At 45.6% G+C, this 21176-nt stretch overlaps 1 protein-coding gene across 2 annotated transcripts in view; it reads left to right on the top strand.

Moving 5' to 3' along the window:
* The window catches only part of TNXB (tenascin XB), a 71306-nt gene that overhangs the window by 12490 nt on the left and 37640 nt on the right, over window positions 1–21176 (top strand). For both annotated transcript variants that reach the window (XM_075323260.1, XM_075323261.1), the window contains exons 2-6: window positions 4688–4920; window positions 10417–12792; window positions 14371–14495; window positions 16360–16510; window positions 19087–19350. In XM_075323260.1, coding sequence (XP_075179375.1) covers window positions 4719–4920; window positions 10417–12792; window positions 14371–14495; window positions 16360–16510; window positions 19087–19350 — 3118 coding nt within the window. In that variant the 5' untranslated portion in view covers window positions 4688–4718. The remainder of the gene's footprint in view (window positions 1–4687; window positions 4921–10416; window positions 12793–14370; window positions 14496–16359; window positions 16511–19086; window positions 19351–21176) is intronic.

Below are 21176 nucleotides of genomic sequence, written 5' to 3'. Positions count from 1 at the left end.
CTTCCCTTCACTCCTGTCCTTCATAACTTCTTTTTACTCCCATCAATCCTTGTCTCCCTCACACCTTCTTTTTCCTACACTCCTCCTCCACCACATACGCATCTTCTCCATTAATTTCCTCTTTTGCTTTATTTCTCCCTTTTCTCCTTTTATACCTTACTTTAGTCTTCCACCTCACACCTTCTACCCTTCCTTCACTCCTCCTCTACCACACACATCTACTCTTCCTTCACTCCTTCTCTACCGCACACCTTTTCTTCTGTCACTCCTCCTCTACTACACACTTCTTCTTTCCTTCACTCCTCCTCTACCACACACCTTCTTCTCTTCCTTCACTCCTCCTCTACCGAACACCTTCTTCTCTTCCTTCACTCCTCCTCTACCACACAATTCTTCTCTTCCTTCACTCCTTCTCTACCACACAATTCTTCTCTTCCTTCACTCCTTCTCTACCACACAATTCTTCTCTTCCTTCACTCCTCCTCTGCCACACACCTTCTTCTCTTCCTTCACTCCTGTTCTACCACACACTTACTCTCTTCCTTCACTCCTCCTCTACCACACACTTCTATTTTTCTTTCACTCCTCCTCTACCATACATTTCTTCTCTTCCTTCACTCTCACTTCACCTCACCTCACACCTTCTACCCTTCCTTCACTCCTCCTCCTCCACACACTTCTACACCTCTTTCACTCCTCCACCACATTTTACTCTTTCTTAACTTTTTTTCTACTGCACACCTTCTTCTCTTACTTCACTCCTAATCTATCACACACCTTCTACTCTTCCTTCTCCCTACTTCTACCGCACATTTTCTTCTCTTCCTTCTCTCCACTTCTACCTGACATCTTCTCTTCCTTCTCTCCACTTCTACCTGACATCTTCTCTTCCTTCTCTCCACTTCTACCTCACATCTTCTCCTCCTTCTCTCCACTCCTACCATCGCATCTTCACTACCCAACTCTCCACAACACACCACAACACAACCCAACCACTCCACCACCCACAACTACTCACCATCACTCCTCCAACACCACACCAACAACACCTACCAACTACCTCCTACACCACAACTCTACAACACACCTCCACAATCACCACATCATCAACACATCCTTCTCTCCAATTCTACCTCACATCTTCTTCTCTTCCTTCTCACCACTTCAACCACACATCTCACATCCTCCTCACTTCTACCAAACACCCTCAACCAACCCCACCTTCACCAACACACCCACCTCACTCACATCAACTCACCCTTCTCTCCACTCACCACACAACCCACACTCTCCAACCCACCCACCACAACACACATCATCTCCCAACACCACCACCACAAACAACCCACCCACACAAACCACCTCTACACAACACAACACACACAACCCAAACACCCACCAAACAACACATCCACCTCTACCTCACATCTCCTCTCTCCATCTCTCCACTACACCTCACATCACTCCTTCTCTCCACTTCTACCACACAACTTCCTCCATCACTACACCTACCTCACATCACAACTTCCTCTCCAAATCACCACACAACAACTCACCATCCTCCACTCCACCTCAACAACCTTCAACACTTCCTCACTCACCAACACAACCAAACCTCACCAATCACACTCACCTCACAACCAACTTCACCACTTCCTCCACTCACCACACAACCCACACCTCAACTCCCCAACCTCACAACTCTCCACAACCCAACACCATCCCACAACACAACCCAACACTCCACTCACCAACACATCAACACTTCCATCTCTACCACATCTACCTCACATCTTCTCTTCCTTCTCTCCACTTCTACCTCACATGTTCTTCTCTTCCTTCTCTCCACTTCTACCCCACATCTTCTCTTCCATCTCTCCACTTCTACCTCACATCTTCTCTTCCTTCTCTCCACTTCTACCTCACATCTTCTCTTCCATCTCTACACTTCTACCTCACATCTTCTTCTCTTCCTTCTCTCCACTTCTACCCCACATCTTCTCTTCCATCTCTCCACTTCTACCTCACATCTTCTTCTCTTCCTTCACTCCACTTCTACCTCACATCTTCTCTTCCATCTCTCCACTTCTACCTCACATCTTCTCTTTTATCTCTCCACTTCTACCTCACATCTTCTTCTCTTCCTTCTCTCCACTTCTACCTCACATCTTCTTCTCTTCCTTCACATCTCCTTCACCACATACCTTCTATTCTTCCTTCTCTCTACTTCTACCTCACACCTTCTATTCTTCCTTCTCTCTGCTTCTACCTCACATCTTCTTCTCTTCCTTCTCTCCACTTCTACCTCACATCTTCTTCTCTTCCTTCTCTCCACTTCTGCCTCACATCTTCTTCTCTTCCTTCTCTCCACTTCTACCTCACATCTTCTTCTCTTCCATCTCTCCACTTCTACCTCACATCTTCTCTTCCATCTCTCCACTTCTAGGTCACATCTTCTCTTCCATCTCTCCACTTCTACCTCACATCATCTTCTCTTCCATATCTCCACTTCTACATCACATCCTCTCTTCCATCTCTCCCCTTCTACCTCACATCTTCTTCTCTTCTATCTCTCCACTTTCCACTTCTACCTCACATCTTCTTCTCTTCCATCTCTCCACTTCTACCTCACATCTTCTTCTCTTTCTTCTCTCCACTACTACCTCACATCTTCTCTTCCTTCTCTCCACTTCTACCTCACATCTCTTCCATCTCTCCACTTCTACCTCTCATCTTCTCTTCCTTCTCTCCACTTCTACCTACCTCACATCTTCTTCTCTTCCATCTCTCCACTTCTACCTCACATCTTCTTCTCTTCCTTCTCTCCACTACTACCTCACATCTTCTTCTCTTCCTTCTCTCCACTTCTACCTGACATCTTCTCTTCCATCTCTACACTTCTACCTCACATCTGCTCTTTCTTCTCTCCACTTCTACCTCACATCTTCTTCTCTTCCTTCTCTTCACTTCTACCTCACATCTTCTCTTCCATCTCTCCACTTCTACCTCACATCTTCTGTTCCTTCACCACATACCTTATATTCTTCCTTCTCTCTACTTCTACCTCACATCTTCTTCTCTTCCTTCTCTCCACTTCTACATCCCATCTTCTTCTCTTCCTTCTCTCCACTTCTACCTCACATCTTCTCTTCCATCTCTCCACTTCTACCTCACATCTTCTCTTCCTTCACCACATACCTTATATTCTTCCTTCTCTCTACTTCTACCTCACATCTTCTTCTCTTCCTTCTCTCCACTTCTACCTCACATCTTCTCTTCCATCTCTCCACTTCTACCTCACATCTTCTGTTCCTTCTCTCCACTTCTACCTCACATCTTCTTCTCTTCCTTCTCTCCACTTCTACATCCCATCTTCTTCTCTTCCTTCTCTCCACTTCTACCTCACATCTTCTCTTCCATCTCTCCACTTCTACCTCACATCTTCTCTTCCTTCACCACATACCTTATATTCTTCCTTCTCTCTACTTCTACCTCACATCTTCTTCTCTTCCTTCTCTCCACTTCTACCTCACATCTTCTCTTGCTTCTCTCCACCTCTACCTCACATCTTCTCTTCCATCTCTCCACTTCTACCTCACATATTCTCCTCTTCCTTCTCTCCACTTCTACCTGATATCTTCTCTTCCTTCTTTCCACTTCTACCTCACATCTTCTCTTCCTTCTCTCCACTTCTACCTCACATCTTCTTCTCTTCCTTCTCTCCACTTCTACCTCACATCTTCTTCTCTTCCTTCACATCTCCTTCACCACATACAGTACCTTCTATTCTTCCTTCTCTCTACTTCTACCTCACATCTTCACTTCCATCTCTCCACGTCTACCTCACATCTTCTTCTCTTGCTTCTCTCCACCTCTACCTCACATCTTCTTCTCTTCCTTCTCTCCACTTCTACCTCACATCTTCTTCTCTTCCTTCACATCTCCTTCACCACACACCTTCTACTCTTCCTTCTCTCTACTTCTACCTCACATCTTCTCTTCCTTCTCTCCACTTCTACCTCACATCTTCTTCTCTTCCTTCTTTCCACTTCTACCTCACATCTTCTCTTCCTTCACTCCACTTCTACCTCACATCTTCTTCTCTTCCTTCACATCTCCTTCACCACACACCTTCTACTCTTCCTTTTCTCCACTTCTACCTCACATCTTCTCTTCCTTCTCTCCACTTCTACCTCACATCTTCTTCTCTTCCTACTCTCCACTTCTACCTCACATCTTCTTCTCTTCCTTCACATCTCCTTCGCCACACACCTTCTACTCTTCCTTTGATCCACTTCTACCTCACATCTTCTTCTCTTCCTTCATTCCTCCTTCCACCTTCACTACGTCTTTCCAGTTAGTTCCTCCACATTCGTTCTTCGCATTCTCTCATCTCCTCATTTCTAATTCTTTCTCTTTCTTGCTTTCCTCCTTGTCTTCACGCATCATGGACAAACCTGTCAGCAATCACGGAGCTCCAAAGACAAGTAGCTAAGACACTGTAGATCCCCATGGAAATGAAAGAAATACTAATATTAACCTCTAAACTGCCTACTTATGAACAATTGGTTTTGGAAGGAGAAGAAGCAGAAATTTGATGCAATTTTAGAAGTTTCCAGTCATGTTCATGAATACACATGGACTTCCTTCTCTACGGTTCTTCTAACATCTCCCCTTTTTTTCGCAGGTGATCCCGGTATCCGTCCCATTATTTTATAATGTTCCTCCTTTCATTATCTCTGATTATCATCGTTTTTGGGGGATCCCTGTCGGCACCTTCCACTGCTCCCCAGCCTCCGTGTCCAGAAGCTGAAGGGGTGAAAGCCCTGCTTAAACGTCTGGCCATTTTGGAGAAGTTGGTCCGGGATATAAAGGGACAGTGCTCCTCCAGCTGCTGCAGTAATGTTCAGAGTGGTGCGGGTAAGTGCGGCCCATCATAACCAGTGACCCCAGGAACCGGCCCCACGTCCCCCTCTTTATACTGAGCCCTTTCACTGTCGTATTGAATTCGGCATCTGTCAGTCGCGTTGGTTTTTCTCTGTCCCTGACCACAGTGTCTTGATGATCGGGACAGATGTGATTTCCCAGGATTTGCAGCCATTAAACACTTCTTTGCAAAAGTTAATAACTTTTCCACTTCACCCACTCGCTCATCGTTGTCCTCACGAACTTTCCTAGTCGCGCCCATGCCTTTAGTTATGAACAGTATTTCAAGTTTATGGAAAAGGAGAGAATGAAGAGAAGCGAGTCCACATCGGAGGAGCAGAACCAGCCGCAGAATTACAGGGGACACGGGCGGGATTCAAGGGCGATACCCACATCGCCAGACCAAGTCTCAAATGTCCGAACAGCCAAGTATCAGTTTGGAAACACGTAGAACTTTAAAGGGAAATGCATTTTTTTGTATTTTTTTAAATATAATTTTTCAATTTCCCTATCTATATTAAAGCCCCCCAGAAATCTTGCAATTTTCATGCTGTTTCATCATGTTTCTGTTCAGATAATTTTTCAGCACTGTCAATATCATCATAGACAGGATTACAATGACTGATAAGTGCTAACACCTCTATGTACAGTAAATAACATGCGATCTACCATTCAAACTGAAGATATCACAGGTCACCTTCTCCTTCTCTTGTACAATGACTGATAAAACCTCTGTATACAGTAGATAACACAGGATCCACCTCCACCATTCAAACTGAAGATATCACAGGTCACTTTCTCCCCCTCCACCCCCATACAATGACTAATGACACCTCTATATACAGTAGATAACACAGGATCTCCACCATTCACAATAGGTGATATCATAGCTCACCTCCTCCCCTTTCTGTACAATAACTGATAACACCTCTATATACAGTAGATAACAAAGGATCCAGCATTCATAATAGGTGATGTCACAACTCACCTCCTCCTCATCCTATACAATAACTGATAACATTTCTATATACAGTAGATAACAGCAGATCCACCATTCACATTAGGTGGTGTCACAGCTCACCTCCACCTCCTGTACAATGGCTGATAACATCTCTATAAAAAGTAGAGTCACAGGATCCACCATTCACAATAGGTGGTGTCACAGCTCACCTTTTCCCCCTCCAGTACAATGACTGATAACACCTCTATATAGAGTACATAAAACAGGATGCACATTCACAATAGGTGATGTCACAGCTCACCTACTCCTGTACAAAGAATGATAATACCTCTATATATAGTAGATATTACAGGACCCACCATTCACAGTAGCTGATATTGCAGAGCATGCTCAGTTAATGCTTCTATACGGGGCCTGAGTGTCTATTATTGCTGATGTCCGTGTGAAAAGCATAAAGTCGGGGAATCTAATATTACATTTAGTTGCCAGTTTGAAAATTGCAAGATTTCCAATTTTTCTAACTATCAATCGTAATATTCCAAACTGAAAAATACCCCTCAATGACACAGTTTTAAAAGCACATTTAACATCCAAACCTTATTTAAACAAGAGGTCATTTTCTGATGACGCGTTCCCTTTAATAAAGGCTGCCTTATCATTGTCCCTGGGGAAGGAGCTGATATGAGTGCGGAGAGTGGTCAGGTGAGTATGTGTTACCTTAAAGGGTACTTATCACTTGCCAAAATATAGATTTTTTCCCCCCTGGTGTAAATGCCGCTGTTCCCCTGAATTCGGTGCTATTTCTATTTTGTTCCTGCGCCTCTCTTTTCCTGAGATATGCCGTATTTATCCTGTATATAAATCTAAAGTGGGTGTGGTCTTCAACTCTTCTGCCCCTAAGAGCCACACCCAGTTGGATAAAAAAACGACTAGATTTATATACAGGGAAGTTAGGGCCGTATCTCAGGAAGAGAGAAGTGCAGGAATGATAGAAAACCATCGCCGGATTCAGGAGATCAGCGGCATTTACACCACATGAAAATAATTACATAATTATGGTGTAAATTCTAGAGAGGAGTGGCATTTCTAGTGCATTTTCTGAACACAGGTGCTTCTGTCTTTAAAGGGAACCTGTCACGTAAAAGAAATGCTATTAACCAGCAGAGATGAGGTTAATCTGCAGATTTATAGCTTCAGGGCCCTTGCACTGAAAGCCCCATTGCCTGGAGGAAATTAACTTTATTGCTGCTGGTTGCCTCGAGCTTTCAGTCATGGGGGTGGAGCAGCACAGATTCAGTCACTGCTTCGTGACCGGCGGCTGTAAACACCCCGCAGCACTGACTGACAGCCGCTCTATACTGAAGCACTGCTGTCAGTCACTGCCGGGGCCACGGTTACCGCTGCCGCTCACTTTGTACTGAGTGCTGACTAAAGCCTGAGGCAACCGGGAGGAATAAAGTTAATTTCCACCCGGCAGCGGGGCTCTCTGGGCAGCTTCAGAACGCCATAAACCTGCTGATTAACCCCATATTTACAGTTTAATCGTTTTTGGGGTTTTTTACATGACAGGTTTCCTTTAAGACATTTGCCCTTTAGGTGTGATTTAATGTTTTTCTACGGGGGAGGTGGAGACGCAGGTCTTCATCCATATCTGGCACAATGGCTAAGAATCGCAGCGTTCCCACCAGACTCGTAAAACACTGTTTATCCAGATCCGCAGACTGCAGAAATACTCATTGTAACTGGACCGCAGTCAGATATTCTCTGGGAGGAGAAGATAAAAACATATTTTACTTCCTCTGCCAGCTTTCAGTCGTGCAGTGCGTTTCGTGGCCGTTCCCGACGTTTGCCCTAAGTCCCGGGGTATTTAATGAGCAGCTTCTTGCTCCTATTACCTGTCGGAGAGCGAGGCCAGCACCACGGCCATAAAGCTGACCTCAGGTGTGACCGGAGGCGGAGGCTCATGTAATAAGACGGCTCTGCTTCTTGTCACAATCCGCTGAGTCAGTGACTAATTTATTCCTGTTTAATGTTACGAAGCCGATAAACTAAACTTCAGAACAAAAGCCCCATCCCTCCGTGTCCTCGTCTGCAGCCTCTACATTTTTTTAACACAGGAAATGTACAATAAAAAACCCTCATCTCTTCTTTTTTTTCCCGCGATCCAGTGATGGCACTCCTATTTTTTTTTAACAAGCTGCCAATCAGTGGCTCTGGGTTCACTACTGGCACCATGACTCCTCGTGACTGCTACAGTGGCTGACCCCTTTAAACGATAAGATTCTGGCTGCCTGAGGTCACCACTAGGGGGAGCTCAGGAGTTATGGTAAAGGTTTGGTGCAGTAGTGTGATCCAATATGTCTCCATTAGTTTTGATAAGGGCTGTTTGATGGCCCTTGAGGTCCCTTCCAACACTACCATTCTATGATGTATGTTTCACAATCTTCCACTTAAAGGGAACCTCTGATTTGCCAAATTTTTTTACCAGGTGTAAATGCCGCTGTTCTCCTGAATCCAGCAATGTTTTTCTTTTCTTCTTACGCCTCTTTGTTCCTGAGATATCACCCATATTCCATGGATATAAATCTGGTCTTTTTAACCAACTGGGCGTGGTCCTCGGAATTTCTTTTTGAAGACCACGCCCAGTTGCCTAAAAGGACAAGATTTATATACAGAAAAAAGAGGCTCATATCTCAGGAACGGAGAGGAGTAGGAGCAAAAGAAAGACATCGCCGGATTCAGGAGAACAGCGGCATTTACACCAGATATATACACTATCTAAATGAGTAAAATAAATAAATATCACAATTACATTCACTTTACTTATTGGTATAGTTTGTCACATAGTTTTTGGGACAATGGCACAGACTGATACTAAATCCAATCTACAGACCTCTGCCCCCTTATTATTGGCCCTCATTAGGGCATTGATGTGTATACTGATCAAAAATATAAACCCTTTTGTTTTTTCTCCCATTTTTCATGAGCTGCCAATATCGAACAAGAGCGGAGAAACAATCCACAGGCCACAATCAACAACCTGATCAACTCTATGCAAAGGAGATGTGAGGCAAATGGTGGTCATACCACATACTGACTGGTTTTCTGACCTATCCCCGGACCCCAACAATACTGTAAAACAGCACATTTTAGAGTGGCCTTTTATTATGTAATCATGTAGGACAGCCTAGGGTACACCTGTGCAATAATCATGCTGAACAGCCTAAAGCACACTTGTGCAATAATCATGCTGCCCAGCCTAAAGCACACCTGTGAAATAACCATGCGGGCCAGCCTAAGGCACACCTGTGCAATAATCATGCTGGCCAGCCTAAGGCACACCTGTGCAATAATCAAGCTGGCCAGCCTAAGGCATACCCGTGCAATAACCATGCTGGCCAGCCTAAGGCACACCTGTGCAATAACCATGTTGCCCAGCCTAAGGCACACCTGTGCAATAATCATGCTGGCCAGCCTAAGGCACACCTGTGCAATCACGCTGGCCAGCCTAAGGCACACCTGTGCAATAATCATGCTGGACAGCCTAAAGCACACCTGTGAAATAACCATGCGGGCCAGCCTAAGGAACACCTGTGCAATAATCATGCTGGCCAGCCTAAGGCACACCTGTGCAATAATCATGCTGGCCAGCCTAAGGCATATCCGTGCAATAACCATGCTGGCCAGCCTAAGGCACACCTGTGCAATAACCATGTTGCCCAGCCTAAGGCACAACTGTGCAATAATCATGCTGGCCAGCCTAAGGCACACCTGTGCAATCACACTGGCCAGCCTAAGACACACCTGTGCAATAATCATGCTGGCCATCCTAAAGTGCACTTGTGCAATAATCATGCTGGCCAGCCTAATGCACACCTGTGCAATAATCATGCTGTCAGCCTAAGGTGCACCTGTGCAATAATCATGCTGGGGAGCCTAAGGTGCACCTGTGCAATAATCATGCTGTCCAGCCCAAGGTGCACCTGTCCAATAATCATACTGTCCAGCCCAAGGCACACCTGTGCAATAATCATGCTGTCTTATCAGTATCTTGATATGTCATACTTGTGAGGTGGATGGATTATCTCTGCAAAGAAGAAGTGATCACTAACACAGATTTAGTCAAATTTGTGAACAATATGTGAGAGATAAAGGCCTTTTGTACATAGAAGAAGTGTTACATCTTGGAGTTCAGCTCATGAAAATGGGAGCAATTAAGTGTTGCCTTTATATTTTAGTCCAGTGTATTTGCGGCAGACACAATGCAGGCGAGTATTTCTGGGCCCGGGGCCTGCCCGTAATTCCGGCAGTCATTCTGCTGAAGTGTTATGGATGATAGTCGCCGGTTGCTTTGGATATGGAGCTCGTGTTTATTCCTTGTTTTCTGACCTATTCATTTTTTTGATGATTTAGCACATTTTTCATGTTGATCTCACAATTGGTGGTGACGGGTATTGGATAAATAGAGTAGATGTAATTACATGGATAGTTCTCTCCGGTGACGCCATGTTTCCGTTCTTGTTTTGCAGATGACCCCGCCAGCCTGAAGCCTCCTCCCTGTGCCCAGACTGCGGAGGATTGCCCCGGGGGTTGTGGTGGTGAAGCTCATGGTACCTGTGTAAATGGAGAATGCCAGTGCAAGGATGGTTATATGGGGGACAAGTGCCAACTAAAAACCTGCCCCGAAGACTGCAATGACCAAGGCCAATGCGTGAAGGGCCGGTGCATCTGCTTCAAGGGATTCTCCGGACTGTCTTGTGGCTTTAAAGCTTGCCTCAACGACTGTAACCATCATGGACGGTGTGAAGATGGATCGTGTGTGTGTGATATTGGATACGCTGGGGAAGACTGCAGCTCTAGAATCTGCCCCAAAAACTGCATGAATCACGGGAGGTGCGAAAGAGGCGTCTGCGTCTGTCACTCGGGATATTCCGGCCCAGATTGTGGAACAAGAACCTGCCCCAGGAACTGCCTCGGTCGAGGAGTATGTGAAAATGGAGTTTGTGCCTGCAGTGTAGGCTTCTTTGGGGAGGACTGCAGCTTGGCCGGCTGCCCCAGTAATTGCCAAGGCCGTGGTGATTGTGAAAATGGAGTTTGTGTTTGCGATAGTGGATTTACAGGTCCAGACTGCAGTGTTAGAACGTGTCTTAATGACTGCTCGGGCAATGGCAGATGTGAAGATGGAGTTTGCCTTTGTAAGAGCGGGTTTTTTGGAGAGGACTGTGCCCATCAAGCCTGTCCTGAGGACTGCAACGAGCAAGGCCAATGTCTCTCCGGAAGGTGCGTCTGTGACCCTGGATTTGTCGGTCCAGATTGTGGAATCAGGATCTGCTCTGAAGAATGCGAAAAACGTGGTCGATGTGAGGACGGAGAATGCATCTGTAATCCGGGGTTCACCGGGACTGATTGTGAGATCAGGACTTGCCCCAACGACTGTAACAACCAGGGCAGGTGTGAGGACGGTCAATGCATCTGTCATTCTGGATACACAGGGACGGACTGCAAATCCAGAACCTGCCCCAACAAATGTCACAATCGGGGCCGATGTGAAGATGGAGTATGTATCTGCAACTCTGGATTTTCTGGAGCAGATTGTGGGTCTAAAACTTGTCCAAAGAACTGTAGCGGAAACGGCCAGTGTATCAATGGCAAGTGTATCTGTAATACTGGCTTCGTTGGTCCAGTTTGCGGGACAAGATCCTGCCCAGCTGAATGTACTCAGCATGGCCGCTGCGTGAGGGGACTGTGCGTCTGCTCCCCTGGCTACACAGGGGTGGACTGCAGTGTCAGGACTTGTCCTAAGAACTGTCACGACAGAGGTCGATGTGAAGGTGGGGTCTGCTTTTGTGACTCTGGATATACTGGTCTAGATTGTGGCACTAAAACATGTCCTAATAATTGCTATGACCGGGGCCACTGTGAAGATGGAGCGTGTATTTGCGATTATGGATTTACCGGTGTAGACTGCGGCACGAAGACTTGTCCGAATGACTGCCACAACCGGGGCCGGTGTGATAATGGAGTTTGTATCTGTGAGCCTGGATACGCAGGTCAAGATTGTGAGTCTAGAACATGTCCCAATGAGTGCCATAATCGCGGAAAGTGTGAAGATGGAAAATGTGTCTGTGCCGTTGGCTACACAGGTCCAGACTGTGGCTCTAGAACTTGTCCCGAAGACTGTAACAACCGAGGTCGGTGTCAAGATGGCCGGTGCGTGTGTGATTCCGGCTACACCGGCATCGACTGCGGATCTAGATCATGTCCAGATGACTGCAACGATCGTGGGAGATGTGATGATGGAAAGTGTGTTTGTGACTCCGGATATGCAGGAACGTACTGTGAGTCAAGATCGTGTCCCAATGATTGTAGCAATCGGGGATATTGTGATGATGGGCTATGCCAGTGTGATCCTGGATACACCGATATAGACTGTGGGCTCAAAACCTGCCCCAACGACTGTTCCAACCAAGGCCGATGTGACGACGGAGAGTGTGTCTGTGATTCCGGGTACGCGGGTCCGGACTGCAGCTCCAGAACATGCCCAGAGAACTGCCATAACCAAGGGAGGTGTGATGACGGAAAATGCGTGTGCAATCCTGGATTTTCAGGTTTGGACTGTGGATCTAGAACTTGTCCGGAAAACTGTCACGCTCACGGACGTTGTGAAGATGGTGTCTGCATCTGTCATCCCGGATTCACAGGGCCCGATTGTGGCTCTAAAGCCTGTCCCAGGAACTGTAACAACAATGGACAGTGCGTGAACGGGAAATGTGTCTGTAATCCCGGCTACGTCGGGCCGGTCTGCGGAACCAGGGGATGTCCAGGAAACTGTGCCGGACGGGGAAAATGCACAAATGGTGTCTGTGTATGTAAGAAAGGCTTCAGCGGTCCCGACTGCTCATTGGGTAAGTTCTTCAGCGAGTCCTTAAAGGGGTTTTCCACAAATAAAATTTTAATCAATAAATCTTGGAATAATAATAATTTCCACAATTGGATGTGATTAAAAAACATGTCCCTGTGCTGAGATAATCTTATATATGTGTCCCTGCTATGTACTGTGTAATGGCCGTGTCTGACCGTACAGGGACATGGCCTGATCATACCACATCTCTTGGACAAGTGAGTATACAGATATTATAGCACTGGATAATAGCGGAATCTTTTTGTGAGGTAAAACACTTCCCTGCCTGTTTCTAAAAAATGTTTTACCTCACAGAATTATTTGTGATCCCGTGCTGTAATGTCTGTATACTCTTTTGCGTCCTCCCCGGCCCAAGAGATGTGGTATGATCAGACCATGTCCCTGTACGGTCAGACACGGCTATTACACAGTACACAGCAGGGGCACATATATAAGATTATCTCAGCACAGGAACAGTTTATATAACATCCAATTGTGGAAATTATTATTATTATTATAAGATCTATTGATTTAAATCAAATTTGTTTGTGGGAAAACATTACATTCAGATTTTCCCACCTAGGTTTGTGAGACAAGGGTCAATGCTATACCATACACACCCCATAAGACTAAGTAAAGTGTGCCCTCATCTTGGTTTGAGTGACTCCTGGTTTTAGTTCACTCATTACTTGTCCTTTTTAACGATCTTGGAGGGGGCACTAGGAGAAGCTGAAGTTACAAACAATGTAACGTCAGAGTGCAGTTAGCAGGTAAACCACCAGAGGGCAATAGAGTAATCAGAATACTGGGTCAGCAGCAGGAGGTCTAGTCAATAGCACAGGAATAGACAAATTGTGGTCATGTGATAGCCGAGAGTCAGAAGCCGAGAAGTCACAGATACAGCCGAAGGGAAAGACAGAGGCTTAAGACAGGAACGTGGATGCAGGTCAGATGGCGGGAAGTCCAAGTACAAACAAGGGAGGAGGACAAACAGGTCAGGACTACGATAAGACAGACAGGGAAGGATACACAGTAGATAGCAGCGGGAAGACAGGGCCTGGGACAGACGGATGAACGGAGGAGGGTACGGGTCAGAACCAGATAGCAGGAAAGGAAGACAGATCGGGAAACTCAACAGAGCCAGTAATACACGCTGCAGAGCATAAACTATCACTGGCGCTGGACCGGAGGTGCAGCACCATGATGTAGTGTCTCGGAACTGGAACTAGGGAGGGAGGAATTAACCCCTGACATGACCAGGCCGGAGCTGGGTGAAACCACAGTGACAGATACCGGCCTGGATCATGACACCATGACAGTAGTTTCACAATACCCATTGTGAAAGGGCTGCTGAGCTTGGGCTTTCATTAATATACCCTTTAGGCCCTTCTGTGCACCAAGTGAGCACATATGTCAAAGCCTATACCTAAAAATGGTCTTCTTCTTTCTGCCTCGACCTAATTTTAGGTCATCCACCATTCTACCAACGATATATGAAGTGTAAGATCTACTTGTCATAAAAACACATTCAGCATAAAGCCCCTCACCCTCTAAAAGTTAATGATTTCTTTACTGTTTATAGAAGCTACAGAAGTTTTTGAGGTCTCCGGCTTTCGCGTGACCTTAATAGAAGAGTCAGCCATCACCTTGGAGTGGGACCGACCTCCTTCCGAACCTGACTCGTATGATATCACTTTTAAGACCAAGGTAGGACAATATGGAGTTGATCACAGAATAATTATCAAGTTGCCTACATAGAGCAAGCTATTTTCATTTTGAGAGAATGACCATGCATGAGCTGGACAGAGAGTTTTTTTGAAGGTTCTTGGGTATCTACTTGACTGAAAATGACGGACTGAAGAACCGTAAGGAAACCTATAATTACCAATGGCTGCCCTGGTGGAGATGCTATGGCCAAAGGTCTTGTACCCATAGTATATGTTTTCATAAATTATTTGGGTTTAAGGTTGAAATGACCCACCAAAATACCAGACGATCCTCAGGTTCTACATGTTGTTCAGAAGACTGAAGCTGATGGTGCTGTGGATTTCTCAATTTAGATGTCGATCATGTGTTTACATCAAGTACCTATTGATTATATACCCTAAAGACAATGTCCCAATTCATGTATTCTGAGTTAAATGTGGGGGTCGCAGTTTAGAATCCTCATCTCTGGGTTAGAGCGGAAAACAGCTCAAGATCATTGTCACAAGGAGATTTTTGCAGGCATCGCCAAGTGTCAGGATCTGTGGAGACTACAGATCCTGGCACTCTGCCTGCTACCTTCTCTGATGTTTGTGATCAGGGAGACTCGGGTGTCGAGCCACAGACTTAGGCAGGCTAGCAAAAGTAAATCTCTGCTGGCTGCTTGTTAGGGGTACTTTGCACATTGCGACATCGCTAGCATCAGCTAGCGATGCCGAGCGCAATAATACCCGCCCCCGTCGCACATGCGATATCTTGTGATAGCTGCCGTAGCGAACATTATCGCTACGGCAGCTTCACACGCACTTACCTGCCCTGCAACGTCGCTCTGGCCGGCAACCCCCCTCCTCCCTAAGGGGGCGGGTTGTGCGGCGTCACAGCGACGTCACACGGCAGGCGGCCAATAGAAGCGTAGGGGTGGAGATGAGCGGGACGTAAACATCCCGCCCACCTCCTTCCTTCCGCATAGCCTGTGGAGGCAGGTAAGGAGATGTTCCTCACTCCTGCGGCTTCACACACAGCGATGTGCGCTGCTGCAGGAACAAGGAACAACATCGTATCTCCTATTGGTGCGACATTATGAAAATGATCGACGCTACACAGATCACCGATTTTCGACGCTTTTGCGATCGTTTATCGGCGTATCTAGGCTTTACACGTTGCGACGTTGCTACCGGCGCCGGATGTGCGTCACTAACGATGTGACCCCGACGATATATCATTAGCGATGTCGCAATGTGTAAAGTCCCCCTTACTGGTTGTTGTTGTACATTATTGCTGTGAACCCTTGTTGTCTTTTTGTTGCTGCCTTCCTCCTCTTGCTTTTCTCCTTTTGTTTCTTACTGCTTATTCCATTGAGTTTGCAGTGTGTCTGAGGTTTGATTTTCCTTTGTTTGTCTTAATCTGTATTTCCAGCACACTCCTGTCCCTTTCTTCCCTGAGGTGGGGGGGGGGGTGGTAACAGATTAGATCTGGGCAGGAAAATAGTAAGGCATGGGACTCCGGCGTCTCCACCATCAGGTGTAATCTGCAGGTCAGAGATATCATAGGGTCCCTTATTGTAAGGAGTAGTATAGGAGCCCCCTGTCCCTGGCTATCCTGCAGTCACATTGTGACAAATCATCTCTTGTTCTGGAGGACCTGGCTTTTTCTGTACTAACACAGAACTGTGTAATACTTAATTTCCCCTGCGGAGGAGCTGCAGAGATATTGAACACTTAGTTTCAGGTTTATCTACAAATCACAGCACAGTTTTAGGACACTTTATGATCTCTCTATTCTCAAGTGAAGCGGAGACCTCCTTTACTGATTTCTATTTTGGCTCCTATAATGATTTTTTGATCTATTACTCTCCTTTACGCTACAGAAGGAAAATGGTGTGATAACCAATACCATCGATGGCTCCTTGACCACGTATCATCAGATTGGCCTGGCTCCAGGAGAAGAATATATTATAAATATGCAATCTCGGAAAGGCTCAGTTCTGGGGCCCGAAACATCCATAACGGCCAAAACAAGTGAGTATAGCATAGGCCCGAGCCAGTATAAGGCAGCGAGGACAGATGGGGGTGCAAAGAAGTCAAAAGAGGCAAGACAAGAGCTTTGTACATTGTGCCAACCTGGCGTGTGCCAGGACCTGTATTTCTCATTGACAGGCTAATTGGTGGAGCGCGATGTGTTCCATAGTTAAATCTTTATTGGTGGAAATATTGGATCCATCCAAAATAGCTTGGATCGGGCCCCCAGAATATGTTGTAAGGAAAAAAATATGAATTTAGCAGAAGAAAACAGACTTCTGAAAATATTTGGATACTGAGCGACTCACGTCCGTCCTCTGAAATGCACATGGGCGCCCGTGTGATTTTGTTTAACAATACCAACATATGGCTTCTCTTGGGGGCCAAGAACGGTTCATTAAGTTTATTTTTTACATTTATATTATTAGGATCAGAGGCAGGCTATAAATGGATTTTATTATTTGCCTTAAAGAGCTGAGAGTGGTAAAAGATCTGGAGGAGATTGTGTAGTTTGCCTATTCTGCCTTATCTGGGCTTCCAGCAGCACAACAGAGCTCTTGAGATCATGAGATGACTCTGCTGACTCTGTCCCAGTCTGCACGTCAAAGCCAAAAAGAAGACTGCAATAATAATAATAACAATTGAAAAAAATACCTCCCCTTTTTTCTTTACTCTCGTGCCTGGTATCAAATGTCTGTGGTACAAACATGTAGGACCACTTAAGTGGAGACCACTCTTAAAGACCACCCTCTATTTTGGTATTGAAGCAGGGGTCTCAAGGTCGTGAAGCTCTTCTGTGACATCCATGCACCATGTGAAATGCCCTCAAATCTTTCTAGACACTAATATAATTTAAGTGATGAATAATAACCACTCAGACTGTTAGAAGTTTGGCTCCACCCTTTTGGCAAAGATTGGCATTACCATTATGGCAGCCAAGATGTGGCACCTGTGTCAACATTCATAGATAAGCCTTGGCCATGCTTCATGTACAAATAATTGAGTCTAAGTATTAATGTCTTAAGGCCCCGTTACACGCAGCGACGTATCTAACGATATATCGCTGGGGTCACGGATTGCGTGATGCACAGCCGGCATCGTCAGCGACGTCGTTGCGTGTGACACCAACGAGCGACCGTTATCGATGGAAAATACTCACCAAATCGTCCATTGTTGACATGTCATTCATTTTCAAAAAATCATTGATTGTTGAGGACGCAGGTTGTTCGTCGTTCCCGAGGCAGCACACATCGCTACGTGTGACACCTCGGGAACGACGAACTACAGCTTACCTATGGCCGCCGGCAATGAGGAAGGAAGGAGGTGGGTGGGGTGTTACAGCCGCTCATCTCCTCCCCTCCGCTTCTATTGGGCGACCGCTTAGTGTCGCCGCTGTGACGCCGCACGAACCGCCCCCTTAGAAAGGAGGTGGTTCGCCGGCCACAGCGACGTCGCTAGGCAGGTAAGTACGTGTGACAGCTCCTAACAATATTGTGCGCGTCGGGCAGCGATTTGCCCTTGACGCACAAACGACGGGGGCGGGTACGCTCGCTAGCGATATCGCTGCGTGTAAATCTCCCTTTACTCATGTTGGTTTGGCCAAGATAGTTTTACATATACAGTCTCCGTTAAAAGTGTTTTCCGCGAAAAGTGAATCCGCCCCTTTCTCACAATGGAGACGACAAAAACCCTCACCGTGGCCCTGATCCACTCTCGCCTTGACTACTGTAACTCTCTATTAATTGGTCTCCCCCTAACTAGACTCTCCCCTCTACAGTCCATCCTTAATGCAGCAGCCAGGGTCACCTATCTGGCTAACCGCTACTCGGATGCCTCTGCTCTGTGCCAGTCATTGCACTGGCTGCCCATATATCACAGGATCCAATTCAAACTGCTTGTTCTCACCCACAAAGCTCTCCACAGTGCGGCACCCCCTACATCTCCACCCTCCTCTCTATCACCCCACCCGTTCTCTACGCTCTGCAAGCGACTTTCGACTAACAGCTACACTAATCTGAACCTCCCACTCCCGAATCCAAGACTTCTTCCGAGCTGCACCAAACCTCTGGAACGCTCTACCCCAAGAAGTTAGGACAAATCACAACTTACTCAGCTTCAGATGCTCCATAAAAACGCATCTTTTTAGGGCGGCCTATCACACTCACTAGCCAAACTAATATCACCTAATCCCTCTACAACTTCTCAGAACATAACCCCACGTCAAACTCAATGGCACCCAAATGCATCTCAAGGCTCTGGCCCACTGGTCCAGGAAGCCATTATCTATCCCCCATGAGATGGCTGGATTGTCATTGTAAATAAGCACTTGTACCTTGCCCCTCCCCCCATCTCATTGTAGATTGTAAGCTCTCACGAGCAGGGTTGCCATTTTTCCCTTTAAATATTGTATCTTCTATAATTGTTACTTGTTTGTATATGTTTATGTATAGGATATGTATATGTATATGAGCCTCCTGAATTGTAAAGCGCTGCGGAATATGTTGGCGCTATAGAAATAAAGATTATTATTATTATTATTCAACTTTTGGTGACATTTGTCGTCTCCCTTCTTTTAGAGATGGAGACTCCTCGCGGTTTACGTGTCGCCGAGGTCACCTATTCTACAATGTTCCTACGGTGGGAAAAACCTCAGTCTGCTCCTGATAGATATATTGTGACCCTTATTCAACCCAATGGGAAGGAAAGAAAATTGAGGGTCCCTGGAAAGGTAGATAGGATCCGAGTAACCAGCCTGGATGAGAACACCGAATACAGAGTCCTCGTGAGGGCCGAAAAGGGACAGGAGCATAGCCAAGATGCTGAGACCACCGGAACTACAGGTGAAACAAGGGGAAGAGGGGACGGGTGAGCGTGTACTAGGCATGGATGTGTGATTGATTGCGACATGGGAGTCACAAGATACCTCTTTAACCCCGTATAACCCATCTTTCTGATTCCAGTGGCAATTCATCGAGGTTCTTGAAGGACGTTTTGGACAAGAATAACCTCCAAATTGACTTCTCTTTGCAGATCTTCATTTACAGGCCCGGCAGATCTCACCAGGACCCATCATATGTTACAATTGTTTCAATATTTATTTTGTCAATGAGATAGATGATAATGTACGACCCCCCCGTACCAAATCTCACCACTGTACCTGAAGTAGCATGGCTTGGAAGCTTCTTGGAAGTTGTGATATTTTTGCACATTGTTTTTTACACTGAGAGCCATTCTGGTACTTTTTGTGTAAGTTTATTAGGTAAAAAAAAAATTGGACTCTGACATACAGGAGTGGACCCAAATTGGGCTCGGTTCCCCCTATCCAAAGTCCCCAAAGTAACCACATGGTCTACATGTGTGGTATTCAGGGCTGGTCCTTGGCCAAGAAAGCTCCTCTTTACTCCTTGCTTTCCGAGAGCTATAACTTTTTTATTGATAGAGTTGTATCACAATTTGTTGTTTTGTTTTTTTGTGGTACAAGCTGTAGATTTTATCTTTACCCTTTTGCTTTCCATACAAGGTTTGGAGTTGGCCTAGTCTTGAGCCTGCTCCATATACACAGGGCGCATATCCGGTATGGACTGGGCTCTTGAAGGCTCTTGCCATAATGCTGTTTATGCCTTGTGTAGATTTTCTTAGAAGGAGCTAACACATTAAGGAACTGTGACACATCCTTTTCCCACATGTGAAGACATTGGAGGAGAGGTGGAAGGTCCAGGAAGTATCTTCTGCTCTACAATATGGATGTCTCCCTTTGAGAAATGCGTAATAAGGACAATATGGGGCCCTGGTTATAAGTTCAGACTCAGTGATGGTTAGTTGGTACTAACAAAATGGTGTCAGCAAAGAAATCCCTGGTAGGATATAAAATTAGGTCTCGAGGCCTAGATAATGTTCAGTAATGGCCTATACAGAAACATACAGAGATGGATATCTGAGGTGTATGGTAAAAGAAAATAGTTCCTTACAGTGGTGCATGGAAACCATGTTAATTCTAGCCAAAATAATAGTAAATACAAGAAGCTGACTCCATTCTATTGGGTCTATCAATGGTAATGGTCTTCCATCATAATGGATATTGGTGAGAATTAAGGCCAAGTAGTTGCGTTCCACATTTTGGGCTGCTCAATGGTAATTTTGCTATACCATTGGGCAAAAAAATAGCCAACAGCTTTTCTATGATTCAAACCAGAATCTGCTAAGATTGAAGGCCAAAACCACCAAACATCCCAATATGACAGAAGCAACTGACAGGGTTTGATTCCGACTAGAATCTACTAAGATTGAAGGCCAAGACTACTAAATATCCCTTTACAACAGGCGCAACTGACTGGGCTTGGTTTCGACCAGAGTTTACTAAAATTGAAGACCATGACCACTAAACAACCCAATTTGACAGAGGCAACTAACTGGGTGTGATTCTGACAAGAATCCACTAAGATTGAAGGCCTAGACCACCAAATACCCCAATACATCAGACGCAACTGACTGGGTTTGATTTCAACTAAAATCCACTAAGATTGAAGGTCAAGACCACCAAACACCCCAATATGACAGAAGCAACTGATTGAGTTTGAATCTGATCATAATCCATTAGAATTGAAGACCATGAACACTAAATAACCCAATTTGACAGAGGCAACTAACTGGGTGTGATTCTGACCAG

This window comes from Anomaloglossus baeobatrachus, chromosome 9 (assembly GCF_048569485.1).
Source record: "Anomaloglossus baeobatrachus isolate aAnoBae1 chromosome 9, aAnoBae1.hap1, whole genome shotgun sequence".
NCBI classification, from domain to species: domain Eukaryota; kingdom Metazoa; phylum Chordata; class Amphibia; order Anura; family Aromobatidae; genus Anomaloglossus; species Anomaloglossus baeobatrachus.
The sequence above is the reverse complement of the archived record's forward strand: the minus strand, read 5'-3'. Positions and strand labels throughout refer to the sequence as shown.